Here is a 20,467-nt window from a genome sequence, read left to right on the forward strand (position 1 = left end):
AGAGAGAAGGAACAGCAAACCCTGGAGGCTAACCCAGAGAATTCAGAGCAACCCTGAAGGAAACTCATCTGCACAAAGGTTACCTCCGCCCAACTCAATCCGGCGCCAACCCTAAGAATGACTTGCCAATTCAAGGTTGCAATTCAATTGCAAACAGGTTTGCATTACTATTACCGCTTTATGTTCCCAATTTACATGTGATATTATAATTGAATTCATAAATATATTTGAGGTTTTGCATGTGGATTTAAATATGCCTGAATATCTTGAATGTTTAACCATGTAATTTCTGTAATGGACGCCATAGGGTTTGGAGCTCGCTGAAATCGTACTGTTCTAAAATTCAAAACCCGCAGCCGTTCGCTAGCACATCGCTAAGCGAACATGTAGCGAGCGTTCATTAGGCCTTCGCTAGGCGAGGCAGCAGCGAACATGACAGTCGCTGACTTTTCTGTTCTGATCTTTGCTCATCTGACATGTTTTACTATCACCATGCATTGTTTACCTGACATCATTACTGTTGTGATTCCTTTTGTTTGGTGCAATTCTCGATTGCACCCTGATTTGGTATTCTGGCCTGTTTGCTGAATTTTGTAAGGGTTCACATATTCCCGGAAAAGATAGCTTGCTAGGTATTCCACTTTATTTGTGGGATACCCTTGTGGAGATTCATCCTAATTATCTAATTGATTATAATGTGAAGATTCATCCTAATTACCTAATTGATTATAAAATATTGCCTTTGAATATGTGATCTTGGACCTCTCTTTGTTGCCTTACGGTATTACGGTATTATGGTCATGTCCCGCGAATGTGGGGATATACTTAGCAGAGACCCTCCGATTAAATCATCATGTCCCTATAAGATAAATCATAGTCCCTCGGATGTTGCCTGTGAATATATGATTTTTGTTCCTCGATGACCCGTCGTTGTAGCCTACGGTTAAATGATGATCGTCCCTTCGAATGCTAAGGTATCCTTACAGATGTTGCCTTCAATGACCAATCGATGACCCTACGATGTCCCTTTTACATCCAAAGGATAAAACTACTTACTTCTCAATAGTAAGGACAGTTTTACCCTCATAAGGATAGGAAACGCCCATAAAGACCTTGGGTAGGTATAACTCTTAATTGCTAACTCACAACCTAAAACGTTTTTCATACATCACACTTTGCAAAACATCTACTAGAAAATCACCACTTGGTATACATTCATACTAGAATCATTGCCAAGTTATATTTTTCTAAACAACTTTCAAAATTAAACGAGATAAATACTTTGTATACATTCGTACAAGAATCATTACAAAGTTAAACTCTCTTTTCAAAACATTTTCTAAGCAATTCACAAACACTTTTTTCAGACAAGGAAAATAACATAAGTGATCGAGCAATTAAGAGCCCATGGATAACCATGGATACAAAGGGTGCTAACACCTTCCCTTTGTATAATGTACCTCCCGAACCCAAAATCTAATTAAGGTCTTTCCTGTTCTTTTCCGCCTTTCCTTATTGGATAAAAGAAAAGTCGGTGGCGACTCTTGCTATCCGCGACATTTGCTTTCCAAAGCAAAAACACACCAAGTCAGTTCACCGTATGACACCATCCTTGATAGGCAGCTTCAATTCGACCAGGTCCCTCTTCAAACCAGGCATCTCGTCGTAGTCCCAAGCAAAGCAATCTTTGTTTTCTCTTAGCAATTCAATTACTCTTACTTTCAACTTGGGGTCCAGTTTAGTGCTGATGTAGGTGATTCTTTTTGTACTCCCATTTCCAAGATCAATTTCTTCAAGAGGATCTTGCGCTAACATCTTCGCACTCGACGTCACTGGATCTTTTTCGAATCCCAAAGGCTCTTCGTCATAGATGGCATCTAACCTCTATTCTGTTAGTTCCACAGGCACCTGTTCGTTAGGAGGTTTTGGTTTAAAGTACTCCCCAAGTCCTGTATTATAGATTTCACCATATGTGGCTTCATCAACCATGTTAGTTATCTCGGCTTTGAGAGCCGCTTTTCTTTTGTTCTCAGCCATGTAGGCCGAAATCTTTTCGAAAAAAGAAGACTCAGGCATAATACAGGTCTTCATCCCATCCTGTTGGCCGTATTTCAGATGATTCCCCTTCTTCTGGGTCCCCCATAATTTCCCTATCCCACTGAAAGACATTGGGATGTAGAGTCAAGAAATACAAAGCATTTTTATTTGGGGCGTAGCCTTTTTCAGCTGGGTGGCATGGTCCTATATGAGCCAAGTTCTTGTCGAAGTTCTTCTTGTCTACATGGTTCACTTCTGCCATGAAGTAACTTTGGTCAGCTTCAACATTTTCTACTACACCATCTTCTCTCCAGATGGATATCCTTTGATGCATGGTCGAAGGAACTGCCCCTATTCCATGTATCCATTCCCTTCCTAGTAGTAAGTTGTAATTCGCCTTCGCAGGTATCACCATGAACATTATTGGTCTTGTGATTGATCCAACAGTCAGATCTACTTGTATGACACCCAGAGTCTGTCCTATCTTACCCTCATAGTTTGACAATACCATATTGTGAGGTTTGACATCAGTGTCGAACACACCTATCTTTTTCAACATGAATTGAGGCATCAGATTGACTGCTGCTCCTCCGTCCACCAGGACATTATTCACCCCCACCTGTCCAACTTTCGCTCTAATGTATAGGGGCTTGAGATGGTTCTGCATCCCTTGGTGAGGCCTTTCAAAAAGAGCGTTCTGCTCTTCGACAACGCCGTTGTTGAGAACATAGTAGCACACAGGTTTATGCTTCGCCATCTCTACAGCATCCGCTTCCTCATTATCTTCAACCTCCGTCTTCTGATTGTATTCGTATGGCAGAACTGAGACCACATTGCAATTCATATTAACAGATGATACTCCATCGGACTCAAAGTCGTCAGTGAGTATTTCTTCCTCTCTTACTTGTTCCTCCTGAACTTTCTGGTTTTTATTTTCATCTGGAAACAACTTCCTTCCTACAGGTGGTTTGGTCGAATTTGTGACATTTGGGGGAACCTTGATACTGCTGGATTCTCCAATCTCCCTTGACGTCATCTCTCTTTCAGCCTTCCTCAACCTCTGATGTTTTCTCCACTGGGATCTTGACATGGGATTCTTTCCTTTGTAGTTCTCCAATCTGATAACCTCTCTCTTAAATGCCTGGAACTGTTTTCTATAAGCCCAAGAGGTTCTTCCTCCATCCTCAAAAATTCTCCACTTTCCTTTCTTCGACCCCGCCTGAGTCCATTTGTCCTCAGGGACTTCTGCTGGAAGTTTAAACATAACTCTTTTCGCCCTTGGGTTAGGGCTGTCTGGCCTCCTAGGAACTCCCCTCTTATCGAAGATGTACATATTCGGGTTACCTCCATGTCCGTCCCAACCTTGGTTAGATGGGATTCTTTCGAATGCTTCAGCTAATTCTCTGTTGTACACTGCCCCACACCTGGGACACATCAAGCATTCTGTTTCGTACTTGTAGCAACGCACAATAAAACCAAGAAGGCTTTCTCCAGGCTTGGGATACACCTTCTGTAGTTGGCTTTCCTTCCTCCAATTTCTCTCAGTCTTTGTTCGTTGCCATCTTTCATAATCCTCATCCACCCTTCGACATATCCTGATGCTACACCTTGGGCACAACAAAATGTCAGAATTTCTTTTCTGACATCTCCAAAGGTATTCACGTAGGCTTTCATTGGCTTTGCGATAGCCAAACTACATCCCCTCTTGCTCCATCTTCAGACATTTCTCCACTTCCTCCATTTCTGGGGGGGGGGGGTCAGATCCACCATGTTGACACCTATATTGGCGCCATCAGTGATTGAAATTTCCTCAAATTTATTCCTTAGGCCCTCAGTAGCCTCAGTTGCTTTCCCCTTAAGACCTTCAGTGGCCCTTGGTTCGACATTAGCAACCTGTTCACCTTTGACAGAGATTCTAAAGGGAACATCGTTATTTAGGCCATCAGTAGCCTGCTTTCCATCTAGCGCATAACCTTCAGTTCATGTTTCCTTCACAGCCTCCACTTCCCATATGTCAATCATGTTGATTTCGACAGGTTCAGCATAATTTGTGTCAGCAATGTTGAGGGGATCAGCGTCAACCTTCATCTGGTTTTTCCCCTTGTCAGCAAACTTGAGGCGGCTATCCTTAATTGCATTCTGAATAAGATCCCTGAAAAGAAAGCATTGTGAGGTTTTATGGCCTAAAAAATTGTGATATTTACAGAAGCCTTTTTTCTTCCGTTGTTCTAACAGAGGAATTTTGGTATTAGGAGGCACTATCATTTGGCCATATTTTACTAACAGATCGAATATTTCGTCACATTTGGTAACATCAAATGTGTAAGTCTTTTTAGGAAATCTATCGTTCTTTTCAGTTTCGACAGGGTTCCTGCCATTGAAAGGTGTAAGTGATTTACAGGCATAAGGTGGTGCTTCTTTTAATTCAGCCAAATCTACTTCGAATTCCTCAAGACCATAAGGGTCATTAGAGATTTCAGACTCCCCATCTTCGAATTCGACATAAGAACCCTTTCTTTCTTATAATTCTTATTCGCTCTGGCCTTTTCAACTTTTAAGCGTTCGACCTGTCGAATCCTGTCTGCTAATTGGGCCATATCTCTTAGATACTGGGTATCTAACTTTTTCCTGATGGAATAGTTTAAACCTCCAGCGGCCATTTCGACCAACTCGTGTTCAGGCACTATTGTAAAACATCTAGATTTCAACAAACGGAACCTATTCAGATAATCATCTATAGGTTCAGTGAATTTTCTTTTGATACTGGATAGTTCCTTAAGACTTATCTTAGTTTGGCCCATGTAGAATTGTTCATGAAACAATCTTTCCAAATGAGGCCAAGTATCTATGGAATTTGGTGGCAAAGTTGTAAACCACGTGAAGGCATTCTTCGTTAAAGAACTGGGGAAATATTTCATTCTTATGTTCTCACTGTTCGCCAAATCCCCTACCTCGGTCATGTATCTGGCTATGTGTTCTATAGTGGATTCACTAGTGTCCCCTGAGAATTTGGTGAACTTAGGGACTTTACAACCCCTTGGTAATTCAGTTTGTATGACGTATTTTGATAAAGGAGAGGAATAATTTGGCCGTCGAAGTCTGTATTCAGACCATTCTGGGCCATAATTCTCTCTATCATAGTAGTTAAGTCATTTTCCATCATGTTTTCCCGTCTAACCCTATGAATTACTTCGTCTGCATCCTGGTCTCTATTAACCAGTATTACTCTACTGGGTTGTTCTTCAGGGACTTCCCGTCGAACTGGCTGTTGTTCCAATCTTGCCCCCATGACCCTTTCGCCAGGCGCTTGTCTTGGTGGTCGAACCTGATCCATGGTTGGTTCTTCTTCCTGGATTATAACCTGGTTTAGTCTGCGTCGAACAGAGGACTGTGGGGCGCCTAGGAAATCTGCTATCCGTCCCATCTACGCTGACAGTTGTTGGTATGTTTGGGCATTGTCATTGTTAGTCCTATTTACATTCTATATTAGAGGAGAAAAAATGGTATTCATTTCTCTGGCCAGAATTCCTACCATATCATGGTTACTGGCATCCATTTGTTGTCTAAAGGTTGCCTGGTTATTCGTTGTAAGGGTAGGTAATAGGGTGGAGACTCCTTGTGATTGGGTATTTCAACCTACATGGTTCATGCCAGAGCCAGAATTTTGAATTGGCGAAATAATCGTATTATGGGGTTGAGTATATATGGAAGAATTATTTTGAAGTCCCGCCATGGCAGTAGATGGCATTCCATATGCGTATTCTCTCAAAGGCCTAAAATTCTCAAATCCTGGTGGCCTAGGGGTTGAAATTGCAGGAATGTCTGCTACGCTTGACATAATAGGCATTGTTGTCGAATTATGCAAGGTCATGGATCCATATGTTGGTATGGCCTGTGCACTAGGGATCTCAGTGGATGCATCAATCGAATTTGCTCTGATTGTGCCTGTTCCCTGGGGAGGAAATTGTTCCCATTGACTGGTTATATTAACCATCTTTTTTATGTTTTTTCTTTTGGTTGTAGGTTGAGAATTGTTGACTATCTTACCACTTCTAAGGTTCATACAACACTATGATTTTTTAAACCAAAAGAATAACAACGATTTTGTATTGTAAACGTAAAGCAAACTATTATAATTAACAATTCTTTTGACACTGTCCCACCGGGTGTGCCAATTTGTTTACCAGTAATTTATGACAAACAACTGCTAGTCCTCTAATATTATAAATTTTGGTAACTTACAGGATCGACTAGATTGATCCTAGGACATGTGTCTCAAGAACTATTGTTATGGTGGTTTGACTCATGATTAAGTTTGCTTCTGGTTTATGAATAATGAAAGGTGTTTCGACAATGATTCTAAACGAAATTCATGACTTTATAGGCAAAGAGTAAATGGAAGTAACTTTGTAAAAAAGATTTTTTAAAGATAACAAAAGTACTTGGCAAAGGTGAAGATAAATAACTTGAAGTAAACGTTTTAAGTTTTGAGAAAGTGCTGGAAATGAATGTTTGGTGAAATGTAAATGCAAAGGTAAAAGTGACGATGAAATACTGAAAATAAGGGCAATTTGACAGAAGAAAAGACAGTAAATGGTTTTAGTTCAAATAACTTGCATAAAATAAATAACATAAAACGAAATCATGATGTTCTTCATACATACATTTTCAGCAAAAACTCTTTTCTCTCGCTCTGGTACTTTGAGTATTTCAGTGAATTTTTGTATATCTGTTTGAACACACCGAAATCTAAAACTAAGACCCCTATTTATAACAATTCGACCCTAACGGTCTCTACACAGATGAGTGCCACGTTCGACATTTTCAAGCGTTGCGTGTCTCAGATGCTTCCACGCGTTGGCCTGACGAAACTGCTTCGTTTGAATTTCAAATCTTTCCCGCTTCAAGCTTCAAATCTGTCAAACGCCTACGTCGAAGAGAACTTGTGGAGACCCAAAAAAAAATTCTAAGTCTTAAGCTTCGACAAGAAAGGTCCTTTCTCCTGAGAAAAGGATTTAATAGATAGCTTTGACACAACCATTTTTATTTGTTCTCCAAAACATAACACTTTCAAAGAACTTTACTTAATTGTCGAAATCTCCAGCTAACAATACCCCACCCACATATATCAAATTTGTTAAAAAAAATGCTTTTTGTTAAAAATTTGTTATTATTTTAATATTTATGTATAATGTTTTCTTATTTTAATATCACAAATGAGTTTTGCTCTTTAACATATTAGTATTACATTACACTTTCACTTTCACAAGAATTTTTTTTATCAAATAATAATCATAAATTATGAAGATGGTTAAGAGTTTCATATCAGATAATATATCCTCTAAATATATCTTTATAAATGGGAGATAATCTTCGCCCTACAAACAAATTTTGCAAAAGTGAGTTAGGTCGAAGATTTTTAACACAAATTAGTATTTTTTTCAAGTGACTAATATTTTTATTTTAGTAACATGGTTATTTTGGTTTGTTTTATTCATTTTGTTAACGATTACAACGCCCTAGATACCATTACATCCTCTTTATTATTCAATAGTTAACTATTTTATGCTGAAAAGTTTTTTTTGTATGACAATTTTTGTTTGTTTATATTAGTGTTTTATTTATAAAGAAAATAGTAACATTAATTTTAACTAAAAAATCGTAACAAAACATTATTGTTTAAACCCAATTTTTTTCTAAATAATTTAATTTTTTTAATTAATAAATTATTTTTAATTGTAAAGTTGATTTGGATTTTTTTTTTACCTTGTAATAGATTGATTTGAATATTTCAACTAAATAATGATTTGATTTGATTGATTTTTTAAGATATGTTTTAATAGGAAAGCTGTTAACATCTAAGTCTAAAAGTTTTGCTATAAATAAGAGGTGAAGAATTTATTGAAGTTATTTGAATTGAAGTTATGGCATCTGAAGCTGAAGTTTTCGAACATTTTTCTGTATACGACATAATAACAAGAGTTAGAGACATGGCATCTGAAGCTGAAGCTTCTGAACTTTCCTGTTTGTTTGAAAGAATGATAAGAACTAATGACATGTCTTTGTTCTTTCCATTCATGCTTCGTCTTTATGCTTTGTCAACTCGAAGAAACAGCGACGACCCAGATCAAGAATCATCCAGTAACGAAGATTCCAACCGTCAAAGAATCATCTTGGTGAGCCCTTCTACACAACGTATTATTCTAATCAACGATGTTTCAAGTCTTGAAGCTTTGTTTCAAGAACATGGAAGCACTAGAGAGAATGGTCAACATCCAGCTTCAACAAAGTCAATAGAAACAATGAAAAAAGTTGAAATTGTTGAAGGTGAAGAACATAGAGAGTGTGTTGTTTGTTTGGAAGAATTTGAGGTTGGTGAAGTTGTTAAAGAAATGCCTTGTAAGCATTGGTTTCATGGGAATTGTATTGACAAGTGGTTAAGGATTCATGGATCTTGTCCTGTTTGTAGGTATCAGATGCCTATTCATGAGGAACAAGAAAAATAAGTTTGGTACTGATTCAAATGATTCTTCATCTAACCCTAGAAATGATCATGACTTTGAGAATTATTCTTTATTTTTATTTATTTGGTTAGAATATTGGTTTTCAATTTATTGAAGAATATTTATAGCCCCAAATGAACAAATTTGTACTTACATGTGAGAATAATAAATGATCTTTTGTTTACTTATTTTATAACTATTTTGAATATGATGATATGTGTAAATACTATGAATAAGAAATATGAGAGAATCATGAAGGTGTTAATCGTTGCACGGTTCAAAATTAAAAACTAGAAGTTAATTTTGACAAATTTTAAATTTTGAATGATAAAAATTGACAATGTACACATTACTATTACACGATACCAAATAATCTCTTTTACATTAATTACATTATGCTTAATAATTGGACAAAAGTGTAAATAACATAATACACAATTTTAGAGTCCAACACAATTTTTTTTTTAAATAACCATATTTTTTAAATTCAATTCTGAAATTATTATTTTTTTAAAAAAATTACAGAAATAATCACATTTTCAAACAGACGCGCTAGTTGATCTGGCACATCCATTTAACATGAAGAGGAGGTGTCATTGATGTTGATGCGTGCTTTCAAAGTATTACATGGAGGCGCCAACAACCATGGCGCATGGGGTTTATGCATTGGTGTATGCGCCAATTCATCTAGTGCATGCACCTTAAGATTTTTTTTTTTTAATTTTCAATGGTTTATTTAATAATTAATTAAATAAAATATTTTTAAAAAATTATTTATGTTATAATAAAAATTACATGGAATTGACAAAAAATTCAATGACCGGCACGATCGAAACGTCCCCCTATTCCACATCCAGGTGTGTTAGTCTGTCTTCGAGGTCTCCCACGATTTTCCTGAGGTGTTTGGGGTCTTTGAGTGCTGACGTGATCCAATGGTGGTTGGTGTGAAGGTCTGGTGTGAAGGTCTGGTGGAAGGTCCAGCAGTATTTGATAGATGTGTCATCATTTGTTCCCAATAGCCGGAGGACTTCGGCCAACGACGCTTCCGTAATGTAGTTTGGTGCCCATGTTGTCGTAGTTGGATCGATATGGTTGGGTGAATTGTGGACGGTATAGTTGTCCGAATTGGGACATTGAATCGCTTTGAAAATGAAGCAATGGTTCGTGGGGTGTACTATAGTTAAACAATGATTATGTTGTAGTAATGAGATGTTTGGGTGGTCATTGGTGGGGGGGCTACAATGAAGTGAATCGTATGAATCATCTGGGATATAGACCGTTGTGGTGGTTGCGTATGGTTGTTGGTGGGTAAGGTTTGATTCTTGGTTTTGAGGTTGGGTGTGTGACATGAATGGATTGCGAGATTGGGTGTTTGGCATGAATGGGTTCCGAAGTTGGGTGTTTGGTTGTTGGATGTATGTGGTAGGGTGATGGTGTGAGGTTGGTTGTTGGGTTTGGATGGTTTGACATTGGTGTTGGATGGGGACTTGTTGTTGGGCGTATGATGACGAAGCTAGTTAGCGTGGATCAATCGAATACTTTGGCTCAGACACAAATTGTTGCGTTGTAACCGACCTAAACCATGCCATATATTATTGAGTTGGTCTAGCACCATGTATGACTGGTTCGTTTAAGATGTGTTGTCGTCGATTCCTCCAATGACGACATATCTCTTTTGCGAAGTCTCTCTAGTCGAAATAATCTCATTGGGCATCGACTCTTTTTTGATGTCAATCTCCCAAACACGTTGGAGGTTTTGGAATTTGTTGTTGCATGTCGAACTGCAGTTTTACCCGGTCCCTCTGGTACATCTCCACAGTAGTGAACCGAATAATTGGTGTCTTTACTGTCCAAGTTGCAGCATCATCATGGTTAACCTGATGATCAAGACCCAGGTATGGCCTCCAGATAAAGTATATAATAATATGACATGATTAGATGATAAATAATTTGATAAGTATTTTTAAATTAAAATAGAGTTGTGTAGGAGTATTACATCGTCTGGTCCAATGTGATCCAATAAATTGCGATAGACTACTATAACGTGTTTCAGACACATATTGTAGTTCATCCCTCTAACTGACCACCCCTGATAAAAAACAATTGAAAAATATTATTTACAGTTAATTGTAATATAAATTCTAATTAATTATATGGTAAAGATTTAAACTTACTTTGTTGCAAACGAGAATATGAATGGCTTCTCGTTTACCGGGGCGAGTGACGACATTCTTGACCAACTCCATGCTTGTAGCAAATACGTGCATGAATAAAAAGTACAAGTATTTTTTTTTTTGGCATTTTTACACATCACACTATATAAATGGGCCAAAGTAGCTGAACCCGAACTATATGTGCTTACCTTATTTATGTTGCGTAACAACAGTAACTACATAATATTTACCGTATTACCAGTACTTTCGGAAAATAAAAAATTATCAAATAAAATCATAATATAACACCGAGCTTTAATTATTTTTTCGTACTCGGTAGATTCTTCAATCAATGTTATACTCGTATAATATAGTTTGAGATATCTTAAATTAATATCTTGCCCCCTAGCTTGATCGGATGTCTCTCCCACTGCTTGGTCGTCACACAAAGGGGCACCCAATAATTCATTACAGACAGAGTTATCATAGTTAACTCTACCATTCACGGCCTTACCATCGATACGTAGACCCAAGAACATGTAGACGTCCTCAAGTGTGACGGTACACTCACCAAAAGGAAGGGGAAATGTGTGGGTCTCAGGTCTCCATCTCTCCAACAAAGCAATAATAAATTTGTAGTCAACCTAGTAAGAGACTATGTTGAGGAAATTTCCAAAACCACATCCTCTAATATATGGTTCTATCAAAGGATCGTGGGGTACATATTCATGTATATGACATCGAAATCGTTTTGGGTCCTAATAAAACATAATTAAGAAATAAAATAAGAAGAAGTAATATACAATAAAAACATAAATAAGAAATAAATACGAAATAAGTAAAGAGAAGTAATAACATACAAATGTCGAGATATTGTCGATTGTTTCTCGGTGTTCATCATCCATAGTCAATAGAGACATAATGTTGCAGATGTTGAGTGTTGTAGAAGTTAAGTATGGTAAAGATGGAGTGTTGTTGAGGTTGATTGTTAGTGTTGCAGATGATGAGATGTTGTGAGTTGATGCCCTATTTATAGATGAGTAAGTGTTGAATAGGTTGAATAGGTACGCAACATGTGAAGCATTGGACTGGGTGCATGCATGTGACAAGAGTGTAGGCGCCTAAGGCTATAGAGCATGCTTGCTTTATGACATGTATGGTCACATGAGCCAAGGCCAGTGGCGCATGCATGTCTTTTTGCATGCAAGGAAGAGGCGCCAAAGGCTTGGGCGCATACCTTGCTTTATGTGCCATTGGAATGGGTGCCTTCCTTGGATTATTAGGGCACATATTTCTTGTGAGATTTCTTGTGTGCAGGCGCATGCTTTGTGTGTAGAGATTCCTACTAGGCGCAAGCATTGTATTATCTTGTCTCTATATAGATTCTTTGTATTGCATTGTCTTGTCTTTGCAGATGAATTGTGTGACCAGTGCATACACCGTTTACCCTATTTAATTGCATGTGAATAACATATCAATGCATTCACCATTAGTAGAAACACTAAAGTTACATTTAAAAAAATTTCTTCTTCACCACATTACATGATCAGTGCCCATATCGAAGGTGAAATATTTGAGCATCAACTATTCGGTTTTTGTTTTCGCAACACAGAAGTTACTTGGTTTACAATAAATCAACGATCAAATTTTTCACATCTGAAACAAAGAATAGAAAAGAAATTGCAGTGTAGTCCTGTGGGCCAAATCATCTATAAAAATACGGTGTGGTTTGCATACAACCAGGTAAAGTTTTATCAGAAAAAGACTTGAGATGATGATGATGTTCATCATATGTTTGTCAGTCACGAACAATCTGGGTACAACGATATAGAGTTGTAAATATTACCACAACAACAACAAGTGTCTCAGTTCATTGATCAGTCACAAGTGTTTTATGAGATTGATGACGATGAACAAGATGAGGTCAATGTTGTAGATGAGGAAGAAGAAGAAGCCGAGATTTTGGTTGATTCAATGGTGAACGATGATGAAGAAGAGGAGCCGTTACCAGCTAGTCATGTATACTGTCCACCTCAACACATGACAAGCTTGATTTTGGGTTCCGATGAACCTTCATCAAATATATTTTACAATCCTTATGTGCAAATACAAGGATCTTTGAAAGAAGGAGACACGTTTTGCACAAAAGAAGATTGTGTAAAAGCTATTAAAAAGTTTCACATGGAACTATCAGCTGATTACACAGTTGATAGAACTAAGGCATTGAGGTACAAAATTTATTGTAGAAATGAGCACTGCCTTTTCAGGTTGTCAGCTGATTCTTGGGAGATTGGATCCATGGGTCCGGTTCACACATGCATGCTCACGAACCCAATGCAAGACCACCGGAAACTTAACACTCAGTTAATATGCGATGAAATTTTGTCTCTCATTAGTAACAATTAGTCGTTAATAGTGAGTACAATAATCTTGTATATTGTAGCACAATACAACTATACTCCATCATATAGGAAGACTTGGATAGCTAGGACAAAGGAGGTTGAAAAAGTGTATGACAATTGGGAGGAGTCTTACAAATAACTTCCAAATACATGTTGGCTCTTAAACAATATGCTCCATGGACTATTGTCAAGTTCGAAACGTTGTCGGCGTATACACCAAACGAGACTTGTGCTATTGGAAATGGAATATTCCACGTCTCTTCTGGGCGTATCAACCATACATCAAAGGCTTCTTTTTTCTGTAAACCTATTATACAAATTGATGGTACATGGTTGTACGGGAAATATAAAGGAACGTTACTGATGGCAATGGCACAAGATGGAAACAACAACATTTTTCCAACCTCTTTAGTGTCATACTTCTTTTTTAGAGCTTCTCAAACATGTTTTGTTGTCTCGTGGTTATTGTAATAATCATACAGATGATCAGCGAGTCCATTCAGAATGTGATATTTATAGAGATAATTATTTTATTTCCATAAGGAAATATCTTTCCTAAGTTGTAAATTGTTCCCTTCGTGCAGCTAAATCTAATTCAGTCGAATTAACATTTCCATATGAATCCACAAATTTCTTGCCGTTAGTTGTCGTTAGTTGGTCGGTTGATCATGATAGAAACCTTTTTTAAAGTTAAGAAAATTGCATTTTTCTTGCCAGCGTTTGAAGTGACTTCTCTCAATCTTGAACGGTTTATCAGAGATACCAGTTGTAGAATTACCAATAACTTCTTTGGTAGCCATGACAGTTTCTCAAAACGCCTTAAAATTGTTATGTCACAATTTTGAAACAATACTTCCACTACATAAATTATCGGTCGAGCTGCGAACTAGATCACTCTCTTTAAGAAGTTTCGTGACACTGTCCAATGTTGTACAAAACAGTCAATTAACTACAACACCTCCATGATACAATTGTAAGTTTAGAGTGCAATCTAAGAGGGGGTGAATTAGACTTGCTGAATTTTCCTTATATTTTATGCATGTTCCTTTTCTTTTTAATTTTTTGGAAATGAGTGATGTATTTCACATTGTTTAGAATAATGTTATGCATAAAATTAAAGTGCAAAAAAGTAAATGACACAAGTAATTATACTAATTCTCCTTAGCAACCAATGATACATCCAGTCGCCTCACACCTCGTGAGAGATTTTCCAATATGCTAAATCTTTGTACAAGTCTTACACCAAGACCTATCCTACAATCTTCTAATATAAACCGACACAAGAAAGCAACACCACTTTCTTTTACAACAAACACCAAAACTGTGGTGGACTTTGAATCTCTCCGAATCAAAGAACCTTTTACAACAATCATCAACAACTTGTGATGATCACACCAAACAACAATGGTGAAAAAATGATACAACCTTGTATAGAATTTTGAATAATATTTAAATTGGATTGAATTCCAAGATAATCAATTTGATATTCTCTTTCTCTTGATCATAATCCACACACAACCACACACATACACATACACACACATGCGCACAAACACATGCGCGCACACACACATACACGCGCGCGCGCACACACACACACACACACACACTGAACTGCTCAAAATAATTGAATAAAACTCTTTTTGAATGATATGAAAGTTATACATAAAGTTTCATTCTAATGGATATATGAACACTTGAAAAACAACTTGTTTGAATTATATGAAAAATGGTGTATGAAAGAGGTAATTGAAAAACTGATGTATTTTGACTTAAATATATCTCATTCTGCCTCTTTAATTTGATGCAATATTTTGGAAAATTTTCATGATCATTGGAAAAGATTTGGAATCACAGTGATTCATATTTTTCAAAATAGTATGTTGTTTAAAAAAACTGTGCAAATTGCGGGGGTTTCAAACTCCCACAGTTTACAAACCTGTGTGTTGTGTTCAGAAAACTGATGTATTTTGACTTAAATACATCTCATTATGACTCTTTGATTTGATGCAATATTTTGGAAAAGTTTCATGATCATTGAAAATGATTTGAAATCATAGTTTACGAACCAATGTGTTGTTTACAAAAATAGTAAGATTGCGAGGGTTTTAAAACACCATAATTTATGAAAATCAGTTTTTCAAATAGGAGCACATCAATCAATTGACCCATTAAGTAAATCAATGCACTCCCTTAAAAACTTGAAAATTTTCCTTTTAAAAGTTGTGTTTTGAAACACAATCATGCATGAATGTTTAGGAAATATAAAATGGTTTAGATGAAAAGATTTTGAGCACCTAAAACTTATATACATATAAATTTTCATTGTACCTTAATCTTCATGATTCAATACTTTGATTTATAAATCATCTTGATACTTAATTTCAATCTTTTTCTTCTTTGATTTTTTTCTAAGATAACCTTTTGTCTTCATCAAAACCAAACTAAGATAGATGAAGAACATATTCTTCACAAAAACATGTTTGTTACTACTTACACGACAAATAATCGGTCTAGAAATATATTTTTTGATCGTACAAAAACCAATTAAATATGATATAAAATACCTCTCAAAATATCTAATATAAAGTCTAGTTTAAAAATCTGATAAAGTCAATCGCATCTAACACAAGGCAGTTAGTTAAAACAAACAAAAAGATAAATATTTAGATGAAGTAGATACAAGAAACATAGAAGATTTTGAAATTGAAATGCGAAAATATGACTTAAAAATACCTCTATTTATGAGAGAAAACATAGGAAAGGGGAGTGAATCCAACTCAAAACTAGCTAGATAGGACACCAATTAAATTGATCAATATTACATAACTTTCACCATTTTAGTTATCAAACAAAAATGGAACACCCAAGCCAAAATTGAGCCGAGTTGGACGGCTCAACGTGGACGCACGTGATGGTTCTTTCATAGTTATTCTTTCATATAACTATGTACAAACCATTCATATATACGAATTACTCCTTTCAATCTTCACTTTTGTATAAAGACAATTATTACATAAAATTAGTAAAATTTATTATACTTTTATTGATATATTTAAAAAGTAAACAAACACAATTAAAAAGGATCGAGAGTACTCAAATGTGATATTCGTGAAACTTAAAGTGAACAACTCTTTCCATTATTCACTAATTCTTTGATTTCCAACGGTATTCACCCTTTAATTTCGACAACCAATGCCAAAGTCATCCAATTTGTCGAGAGCAATGGAAGTTTATATGAAATCTATGAAGCCTACGTCAATAGTATTCAATTTGTTTAGCTTTAGGACCAAAAGAACAATCGAGAAGTTTCAAACATTCCACTAAAGGAATACAAGAAAAATGCAAGAACTATCTATCACTATCGTCGTGGTTGAAGTTTTGGACCATTTGCTGATAACAACTACAAACTTCATCGTATGTAAAAAAAATAAGAGTAAGAACGTTGTAGAAGGATCTCGAACATTGTTTTGGGTACATGTGAATGTGTCGTTGTGTTGTTGATTTGCTTGAGAGAACCGTTTAGATTTATTTATCTTTCCTTTTATTGCGGCAAGATACATTTAAGATTATGATTGAGTTCTCGTGCATAAAGTTTATCCAATAACTAATAAAGTTTTTTTTTTAAATTATTGATTTTAAATTTTCAACAATTTTTTTATGAATAAAGTTATGTTTCTAGAGATAGACTCTAAACAACCGCTTACATCATTCAAGTTTAGTTATTTAATAAATATAAAAAATAAATTTTATTTATCATAAAAAACTTGAATGTTCATATATATATATATATATATATATATATATATATATATATATATATATATATATATATATATATATATATATATATATATATATATATCCGTCTATAAAATTGTTGTATTTTAAAATCATTTTGTTTTGACGTATGAGATTAATTATTATGCATTGTCAGTGTAAAAAGTTTTATACTGTCAATACATCGCAATCATACGTTTGTGTTACTGTTTAAGTGGTTAAAATAAAAGTCAAACATTTTAAATAAATAAATGATTATAATTAATTGACTGTGTAAAAAATCTTTACATAGTCAGTGCATATCAATTAAAATCTTGACATTTTTAATTTTTAATTAAATTTAATTGAAATGTACCGATAGTGTAAACATATTTTATACTATCAGTTAGTTACAACCGTTGATTTATTAGAAAAATTTGACTTTTATTATAATTATATGTAAAGTAACGTAAATGGATGATTGTGATGTATTGACGGTGTAAATTTTTTTACAGTGACAGATATAATAATTAATCTTTTAAGACCTTCGTGATTCTCTCATACTTCTTATTCATAGTATTTACAGATATCATCATATTCAAAATAGTTATAAAATAAGTAAACAAAAGATCATTTATTATTCTCACATGTAAGTACAAATTTGTTCATTTGGGGCTATAAATATTCTTCAATAAATTGAAAACCAATATTCTAACCAAATAAATAAAAATAAAGAATAATTCTCAAAGTCATGATCATTTCTAGGGTTAGATGAAGAATCATTTGAATCAGTACCAAACTTATTTTTCTTGTTCCTCATGAATAGGCATCTGATACCTACAAACAGGACAAGATCCATGAATCCTTAACCACTTGTCAATACAATTCCCATGAAACCAATGCTTACAAGGCATTTCTTTAACAACTTCACCAACCTCAAATTCTTCCAAACAAACAACACACTCTCTATGTTCTTCACCTTCAACAATTTCAACTTTTTTCATTGTTTCTATTGACTTTGTTGAAGCTGGATGTTGACCATTCTCTCTAGTGCTTCCATGTTCTTGAAACAAAGCTTCAAGACTTGAAACATCGTTGATTAGAATAATACGTTGTGTAGAAGGGCTCACCAAGATGATTCTTTGACGGTTGGAATCTTCGTTACTGGATGATTCTTGATCTGGGTCGTCGCTGTTTCTTCGAGTTGACAAAGCATAAAGACGAAGCATGAATGGAAAGAACAAAGACATGTCATTAGTTCTTATCATTCTTTCAAACAAACAGGAAAGTTCAGAAGCTTCAGCTTCAGATGCCATGTCTCTAACTCTTGTTATTATGTCGTATACAGAAAAATGTTCGAAAACTTCAGCTTCAGATGCCATAACTTCAATTCAAATAACTTCAATAAATTCTTCACCTCTTATTTATAGCAAAACTTTTAGACTTAGATGTTAACAGCTTTCCTATTAAAACATATCTTAAAAAATCAATCAAATCAAATCATTATTTAGTTGAAATATTCAAATCAATCTATTACAAGGTCAAAAAAGAAAGATTCAAATTAACTTTACAATTAAAAATAATTTGTTAATTAAAAAAATTAAATTATTTAGAAAAAAAATCGGGTTTAAACAATAATGTTTTGTTACGATTTTTTAGTTAAAACTAATGTTACTGTTTTTTTTTTATAAATAAAACACTAATATAAAAGAAAATAGTCATACAATAAAAAAAACTTTTCAGCATAAAATTGTTAATTATTAATAATAAAGACACCGTGAATATTTATAATCGTTAATAAATAAACAAAATAAACCATAATAACCATGTTACTAAAATAAATATATTATTCACTAGAAAGAAATACTAATTTAATTTATAATTTGTGTTAAAAGTTTTCGATCGGTCTAATTCAATTCTGTAAAATTTGTATATAGGGTGAGAATTGCACTCAGTTATAAAGATATGTTTAGACCATATATTATCTTATACGAGACTCTTAAGAGTCTTCACAATTTGTGATTATTTATTTGATAAAAAATTGTTGTCAAAGTGAAAGTGTACTGTAATACTAATACATTGAACTGTAATACTCATTTGTGATATTAAAATAAGAAAAAGTTATACATAAATATTAAAATAATAACAACTTTTTAACATAAAAGCATTTTTTTAGACATTATGTCGAAGTCTTGAGATTTTTTCGAAGCAAACAAGATCATCTATTCACTCGAAATCTATAGAAGTTTCTCAAAACATTGCTCCTAAATTTTTTTTGAATACGATGTTTTGTGTTTTGAAAGAGTTAAGAGAGGTTACACGAAGAATACCACTCTAACGATTGAGCGAAAGTAAACTTGTGCAAGAAGTTTGTGATAGTTGGTTCAATGTGGTTACAAGCCTCAAAACACTTATGCTAAGAAGGAGTTAAATTCCAATTTTCTATCTTAACAAAGAATTTTGATCAAGAGAAGTGCGTTCAAGCATTGAAGGGTAAGACATCAATGTCCGCACGCCTAAAAGAAGTAGAGAAGATCAAAATGGTGGATAAGGTTGGAGGTAACATTATCTTGTGCCCTGGGGATAAATTTATTGGGGAAGTTTCCAAGGAGAAGACCGATGTTTCAATGTGGGCATAACTTGAATCATTGTATATGACCAAGTCTTTGACTCACAAGTTGTGTTGAAACAATAACTCTACTCATTATGTATGGTAAAGCACAAATCCATTGTGAAACAATGGACATAGTTTCACAAGATAATTGATGATCTGGAGAATATTGAGGTGAAGATTTAAGATGAGGATAAGACTCTACTTTGTTGAGCTCATTACTCAGATCCTTTGAGCACTTAAAGGATGTCATCCTTTATGGTAAGAAATGTACTATTACTTTGGATGAAGTCCAGACCACTGTAAGATCCTAAGCATTTACAGAGGTGAAAGATTTGAAAATTATTGATATCTGAAAGAATTAAGTGTCTTGAGAAGAGTAAGTGAGGGTAGAATGATGTCCAAATCAAAGAGGATTCATAAGTCAAGGTTAAAATTCCAGTTGCCTAGCGGATTCAGTCATATTCGATTACAATATCTAGCGACAAGCGCAATAGGTATTATATTATGTATGTTTCTAATTTTTTTAATTAAGCAAACATATTTAAGTAGTCGCGAATTAAGCAAACATATGACAAGATCAAGATATGGGATTTGAGGTCAATGCATTATTGGAACAAAATTGGTTTCTATCGTATCTCTAAGACTTTGATGATAAAAAAGTATTTAAATAAAAATAGGCTATACTTACATATGTTTAACTGTGCGGGATCAAAGACTAAAATTTCTAAAGAAAAGTTAACACTGGGTATGAGAAATGAACATATCTAAATATCTAGATTTTGGATGATCAGAAGCTGAAGACCAGACTCTATATGATGTCAACCTCTAATTGACGTCAACATCTGAAGATCTAGAATCTGAAGATCCAGACTCTGAAGCATTTGCCTCTGCAGATTCAGCCTCTGAAGATCTAGCCAGCGCAAGTATCGATGATTTTTTCTTCTTCTAATAACGTGAAGACTTAAGCAAAAATCTTCTGAAGAAAGCTGAGATACAACA

The 20,467-nt window shown here is 34.9% G+C and overlaps 3 protein-coding genes across 3 annotated transcripts; 1 reads left to right on the forward strand and 2 right to left on the reverse strand.

The window, feature by feature from the left end:
• Nucleotides 1-4,017: 4,017 nt before the first annotated feature.
• LOC127123255 (uncharacterized) lies at nt 4,018-4,997 on the reverse strand. The gene is made up of 3 exons (XM_051053491.1): nt 4,477-4,997; nt 4,322-4,408; nt 4,018-4,189 (listed from the first exon to the last, which is right to left on the reverse strand). Exons 1-3 carry the CDS (start codon nt 4,995-4,997, stop codon nt 4,018-4,020), a joined length of 780 nt encoding a protein of 259 aa, XP_050909448.1.
• Nucleotides 4,998-7,967: 2,970 nt separating this feature from the next.
• LOC127121423 (E3 ubiquitin-protein ligase MPSR1-like) lies at nt 7,968-8,724 on the forward strand. The gene has a single exon (XM_051051918.1). It carries the CDS (start codon nt 8,028-8,030, stop codon nt 8,541-8,543), a length of 516 nt encoding a protein of 171 aa, XP_050907875.1. The 5' UTR covers nt 7,968-8,027; the 3' UTR covers nt 8,544-8,724.
• Nucleotides 8,725-17,590: 8,866 nt separating this feature from the next.
• LOC127121424 (E3 ubiquitin-protein ligase MPSR1-like) lies at nt 17,591-18,230 on the reverse strand. The gene has a single exon (XM_051051919.1). It carries the CDS (start codon nt 18,168-18,170, stop codon nt 17,655-17,657), a length of 516 nt encoding a protein of 171 aa, XP_050907876.1. The 5' UTR covers nt 18,171-18,230; the 3' UTR covers nt 17,591-17,654.
• Nucleotides 18,231-20,467: the final 2,237 nt, after the last annotated feature.

The sequence above is a fragment of the Lathyrus oleraceus genome, chromosome 2 (assembly GCF_024323335.1).
Source record: "Lathyrus oleraceus cultivar Zhongwan6 chromosome 2, CAAS_Psat_ZW6_1.0, whole genome shotgun sequence".
Classification (NCBI taxonomy): domain Eukaryota; kingdom Viridiplantae; phylum Streptophyta; class Magnoliopsida; order Fabales; family Fabaceae; genus Lathyrus; species Lathyrus oleraceus.